Source organism: Anneissia japonica, unplaced genomic scaffold, assembly GCF_011630105.1.
Source record: "Anneissia japonica isolate Jap-2015-1 unplaced genomic scaffold, ASM1163010v1 scaffold287853_len143968_cov122, whole genome shotgun sequence".
Lineage (NCBI taxonomy): Eukaryota > Metazoa > Echinodermata > Crinoidea > Comatulida > Comatulidae > Anneissia > Anneissia japonica.
Genome location: NW_022705302.1, coordinates 133,437 through 140,126, shown reverse-complemented (window position 1 = coordinate 140,126; position 6,690 = coordinate 133,437). Strand labels below are relative to the sequence as shown.

The 6,690-nt window shown below is 35.9% G+C and overlaps 1 protein-coding gene across 1 annotated transcript in view; it reads right to left on the bottom strand.

The window, feature by feature from the left end:
- The window catches only part of LOC117105482 (roundabout homolog 2-like), a 22,199-nt gene that overhangs the window by 6,741 nt on the left and 8,768 nt on the right, over window positions 1-6,690 (bottom strand). The window contains exons 3-5 of the mRNA XM_033246646.1: window positions 4,947-5,285; window positions 3,401-3,661; window positions 2,648-2,908 (exon numbers count right to left, since the gene is read on the bottom strand). Coding sequence (XP_033102537.1) covers window positions 2,648-2,908; window positions 3,401-3,661; window positions 4,947-5,285 — 861 coding nt within the window. The remainder of the gene's footprint in view (window positions 1-2,647; window positions 2,909-3,400; window positions 3,662-4,946; window positions 5,286-6,690) is intronic.

Genomic DNA, 6,690 nt, shown 5'->3' with positions numbered 1-6,690 from the left:
CTACGCGAGCAGAAGATCTTGCAACGAACTTTCTGCACGAACGTCCGACGACGTGCTTGATGAGGAGCTGTCTGTCCAGATGTGTATAAGAGACAGATATATATATATATATAGCATTAAATTAAACATTAATGACTGGTATGCTTTCTTTATTGGCTTTTTCTATGAATGGAATGACATACGAAGAACAGGCTCCAAACCCAGCACCGTTTTGGATTTTTAATCCTACGGCAAAATACTCATAATTTACATGTTTCAGAATTTTGTTATAATATAATTATTTTATATAATTATAATATAATTATATTATATTTATTATATTTATTGGGTAATTTATAATTATTAAAATCGTTAAGTGAATTCTTAAGATAGGAGCTAAACTTTAAATAATAACTATTTTTTCTCATGTAAATAGGATTTGATTCATCAAGACAATATTATAACAAGATAATCTTATGTTACAAATACTTGCCCTGTTAAGTGATATCTTTGTGTACAGTCGATGCACTCGATCCGCTGTTTCCTCTCCTTTATTTTCCAATTTTAACATTTTCAACAACAAACAAACAAACAAACAAAAAACAACACAAACACACACACAATCATGACAACATAATATGGTTTCAAGGAGCAGCAAGTCACGATCGTTAAAAATAATTTTAGTATTGCGAAACAAGGTGATTCCTGAGTTTTTGGTAAATGACCTTACAGAAACTGAGTTTAAAATTGGAGATGGTAAATTAAACCAGAGTATAGAACCAGTATCTAATATTGTGCTGAAAATAGTTAGTGTTATGATTAGGTAGGCCTATTCGAATATCTTTTCTGGATCGAGTACGATAATTGTGAATTGAGTGATTGAGGGTAAACATGTCACTTAAATGTTTGGGGAGAATAAAATTAATGGCAGTTTGGGTCTCCGTGTGTTTTTGTGAGTTTGTGCTCAGGCCTGTCCATCACTAGATTTTTTTTAGTGAATCTTCTCTCGCAAGTCCCTCATTTTGTCTCTTAATCTATTACAACTACTCATTCTTTCCAAGAACAGCGTCTGTCTGGGTCACATTACCGGAGTGTTTAGTGCTTGCAATCTCCGTTGAAATGTTCACTCTCAGCTTACACACCCAATGCAATTGTCTTTCCCATAAATTATACTTATGTATTGTTCTTCGTATTGCTTTTTTTAATTGTTGAATTGTTTGCGTTGCCTGTGGGCGATAGGGGCTATGGGTAATCGGGTAAGGTCCATTAGTATTTGGCTAATGGCCTTACCCAAGGAATTGAGCGGCCTTGCCCAAGATGAGCTCCGTTCCCTCCGGCCCGTGTTTGTTATTTTGACTACAATTGGAAGAAAATAAATGTCTATTTTATTATTGAATTGTTGTTGTATTATAGGCGTGTAATATACCAACTATACATATCAGGTGAAATGTAGCCGAGAGGTAGAGATGTACATGTTAAGTGTAAAGTTTACAATTCATAATTCATAATTATATTTTCCTCACACGAGATGGTAGCTAACAAAGGGAAATCTTCCCTGTACATGTGTCAGCTAACATAGCATTCACTGTTGGTCAAATCATGGAGGAATTATAATTCCTCCATCAAATCTAAATCTATGCAGATACACATTAACACCTGTTCAGCATCTGGATTAGGGCATGGTTGAATGTATGTAATACTTTTTCATATTTTATTTTTTCCCATTAAAATATATATATAAGGCCGGAAAATATTTAAAACATTATAAAATCTGCATCTTACTTCTCCAATCCGTCCACCAAACGAGGCCAAGCAAATGCCTCAAGTGGCAAGCCCATCAGTCACTCCCGGAAGGACAAACACACACACACACACACACATACACACACACACACACACACACACACTAACAGCACCCACAAACATACACACACACACACACACCCACACGCCGAGAGACACACACCCACACACCCACACACAGAGGGAGCTTATTGTAATGCCCTCTCCCCCTCGGGGGACGGGGTAATTGTTATGCTCTCCCGTAAGGACACTCACAGGGAGACAGAGAAAAATACACAGACAGACAGACAGATGGAGCTCATTGCAATAGCCTCTTCCCCCTTCGGGGGGTGGGGGTCGAAAGGGTAATTTGTAATTGTACAGTCTGGCTCCAAAAAAATATATAACAGAGTATAATATATAACTTAGATAAGACTATAAAATAGCTAAATATGCAGATATGTATTTAAGTATGGCCCCCATGGATCCTCGATAGGTGGAGAACACCCATAACCTGCTTCTTCAAACTCTAGCTCACACCCACTCCAGACTAGGTCCTCGACAATAATTCGTACTTTTGTGCCTTCTGACAGCCTGGAAAATGCTAAACAACCGGTAGTTATCATGACAAACCCGACGCTATGCATTGTGTACCATTGAAAATATTGTCTTTCCCACATGAAACCACATCACAGACATAATCATATATCTATATTTCTATTTTTTTTTTAAATGTAGGCCTATACAGGTATAACAATAACAGTTAAGCCAAATCACATATCAATGTTGGATAATTTATATTATTATATAATTCATCATTGCTTTCAGTTTTCAACAGTTAATTCACTGGCAATTTACCATCTGAAAATTCTGAAGCTTACAGTACCTGCAACAATGACCATTACTGACTCTGTTGTTGATCCAATGCTATTAGTAGCAGTCACCGTTATGGTATAGTTTGTGTCGACAACGTTTGGTACCTTGAATGTGAAAGTTGCTGGGTTTGAATCGACATTATCAATTCCAGGAGGATCAGTGATCCATTGGTAGGTGATGTCATCAGGATTAGCTAAAACATTTGGTTCAATAAAAGCATTCCCACCAGGAGCAACAGTCATGTTATCAGGTAAAGTAATATCCGGTGAATCTGAACAGTAGATATACGGTACAGTATTGTTAGGGATTCAGCATTTTGAATGAATCGTCAATATACAAAAGTTACATTTTGTAGCAGTCAATGAAACTACCCAGTTTTGTAATCATAAAATATACCAATAATTGGTAGGTAGGTACAGGTAGGTATCAATAAAACTACCAAGTTTTGTATTCATAAAATAAAACAATAATCTATAGTTGTTTATTTACTGCCCTATATGCCAGGAAGCTGCGGCATAATGGGCAACTACTGTAAATGAATACAATATAAATTTACACAAACACCAACAAATTTCAAGGCCTTTTATATTTAGTAGTACTATATACAAAAACTTGATATCCTGTAAATTTGCAAATTAGAATCTGAAGTCATTAAGAACAAATATTCCCATTAATAACATGATTGAAAGTTGTGTTGCATACATTGATATTATTTAATACAAATAAATATAATCTTTATTTAAAGAAAATTAAGACCACTTACACTGAACATCCAACACTTTAATTGGTGATGTACTAGTTCCAGCCATGTTACTTGCTTTACATTTGTAGTTTCCTCCATTTCTCTTATCCACACTATATAATTTGTAAGTTAGATTTGATGATGTTTCGCTTTTTACTTCAGTATCATCTTTCAAGAGAGTGATTGTTGGAATTGGATTCGCATTTACAGAACAATTAAATGTTACATTATTACCTTCAGTGACAGGATTGGGAATAACGTCAATCGTAACTGTGTCGATAACTAAAAATGACAGCAAATTAAGAACTATAAAGAACTTCTGTCTATACAAAATATATTTTCTCTATAAAAGTAATCTCTCTAAACCAGGTATTGCTTGCCGAATGTAGTTGATTCTTAATTCTGATCTGCCATTAATTTCATGTCATTATATCCACATAATTGCTATTTTATTTGACGATTGTACATCAAATCTGTTTTACCTTTTATTATTATTATGATTTACATTACAATTTATATTTTAATGATTTATGAAAACCATACTTTGAAAATGATGATTGTACATAAATATTTAATATACAGTATAATTTTTGCTGGGTGTTTGAGCACTGAGATAAACCTCGAAGAAAGTTAATGGGACAATCTCCCCAGATATTTTATATATATTTTTATAAGGATATTTTTGTATATTTTTATTATTCAGAATCTATTTTTATATTTTCAATCAACTTTACCGAAAAAGCACCTCCCTGTGTGGATTCTATGATATTTTCTATGCAAATCATGTTGAGTGTTTTAGTACGGGAACTATTGATAATCACAGAGGACGCTGAAAGTAATTCAGGTCTGGACACTCAAACTAACATGTAAGTGCAATAACAATGCTAGTGGTAACAATCATGATTCCATATCCAGTTTGATTTATTTCAATGCACAGTGTTGGAAAGGAAGGGGGCTGCAGAATATACTCTGTATTGGATCTCCATCCATTCTTTGTGTCACTGAATCTCATCTTTATGGGTTTTCTCAGACACTGAGTTATGCGCCATATATTTGTTTAAAAAAAAACAAGCAATTGCAATCGTAGAGGAGGCGGTGTTTTTACTGTTGCTTGCCAAAAGTTCAATGCTTGCCATGCAGATCAATATGATGTACCTGTCTTGAAATTCTATGGACCAGGGTGTAACACCATACACATTTTGGGAAAGTCATAATAGGTTGACAGTAAGTAGGCCTATTGATAAGTTTTTTCCTGACAGCCATCTCTATCAAGCTATTATTTTGACAGGTAATCTCAATCATATAATAATTTTAATATAATTATTTTAAAATAATTTTTAAAAATATTTATAACTCCATGGTCTACCCAGCTTAGTAAACTTCGTGTAGAAAATTCGATCAGTCGAGATTTCCACCCGAAGCTAAAGGAGGAAAGAAATTATTATCATGACCAGCTACAGCGTCAGTTGATGAAATAGTGACATTGACTTGACTGTAGACTCCTAAGACAAGATTAAAACAAAATCAACCTACTGTATACAAAATCCTTTCACAATGATATACTTACACTGGACTGTTAGTTTGGCAGGAATATTTCTCATAATACCAAGTCCACTACCTTGAATGCGACAGAGGTAATATCCTTCATCACTTCTTGTTGTATTTGTTATCACAAAAAAGACTCGATTATTAGTCAAGTCCTCTTCAACTCTGTATTTACTCCCAGGAGCAGATGTTGAGCTTGAATCCACAAGTGTATCACCTTGATTTCCATCTACATCACTTTGTATCAGAAAAGAAGCTATGTAGGGCCTAGTTTCTAACATAAATGCACACTCCAATCTGGCATCATCACCAGCTACAGCCTCAGTTGATGGAAAAATGACACCGACTAGACTGTTGACTCCTAAGACAAGATTAAAACAAAATCAACCTACTGTATACAAAATCGTTTCACAATGATATACTTACACTGGACTGTTTGTTTGGCAGTGATCATTTGAAGTAACATCAAATCCACTATTTTAAATGAGATAGAGGTAATATCCTTCATCACTTCTTGTTGTATTTGTTATCACAAAAAAGACTCGATTATTAGTCAACTTCCTTAACTCTGTATTTACTTCCAGGAGCAGATGTTGAGGTTGAACCCACAAGTGCACCGATTTGACTATAGACTCATGAGAAATACATTGATTGTTGTTTTAAGGTCCTAAAATACAGTAAAACCCGAATAAGAGAACAAAATTGGAACCATAATATTATCCCCTTAGAGGGGTGTCTCGTAATATTAAAATATATACTTTCTCATTTTGTGGCTGTAAAAGTGTTCTCTGAGGGGTGTCTCAAAGTAGGAGTTCTATTTCAGTTGAATATTTTCATGGTTAACTGTGGCCTCCCAGGGGCAGGTCCAGATGAAGTGGGGGGGGGGGGTGATACAATTTGTGGGTTCAAAAAAATGTTATTTCGTAGATGATCGGATACATGCATTTTCCTGCATTCTCGGGGGTATTTTAAAGATAGATTTCTACAAATTTATGAAATGTTCCTGTGTGAGTAATGGAAAATGATGATCATGAGGCTTGGGTTTATGATGACATAGGAAGGATGGGATCGAACCCAGCACCCCATTATGATTGCGGCCAGAGGCCAGAAAGGTTCTACCGTATATTCTGAATGTAGGGCCAACTAAATTGAAAAAAGCAAACTTGATGATGTGGTAGAGAAATTTGGAGGGGTCCTCTTCGTGAAATTTTGTTTTTTAATGATAAATATCAAGGACATTCTTGTGTGTTGAGTATTTGGGTCAAACGTATGCAGTGGCGTAGAAAAATATTTTTCATTGGGGGGAGGGGATGATTGGCGTGTTAGCCAGTGTCGTAACAGGCGCGGGGGTGAGGGCAGGGGGAAAACTGCCCCTCCCCTGCCGGTTTTTACCGGGCTGACCAAGCCGTCGTACCGGGCTGGGTAATAAGAGAAAAGAAAGAGGGGAGAGGGAGGGGAAGAGGAAAAGAAAAGGAAAGAAAAAGAGAAAAATAAAGACAAGAATAAAAAGGAAGATATCATAATGACCAGACTCACAACACCCTGCAACCCCTTCTCCACTTCAAAAACTGTCATAACTCCTTTGATCTATGCTGCCCAATGGCGTAACCACTGGAGGACAAGGGGAAAATAACTATCTTTGAAAAATCTTCCCCACCCCTTTATAAATGCCCTTTCATCCCCTGAAAGTGCCTAAAAACCTCAAATTTCGCGCACATTTCTTGTTAACATGGCCCAATTTCCTCTAAAAATTGCACATTTTAGGG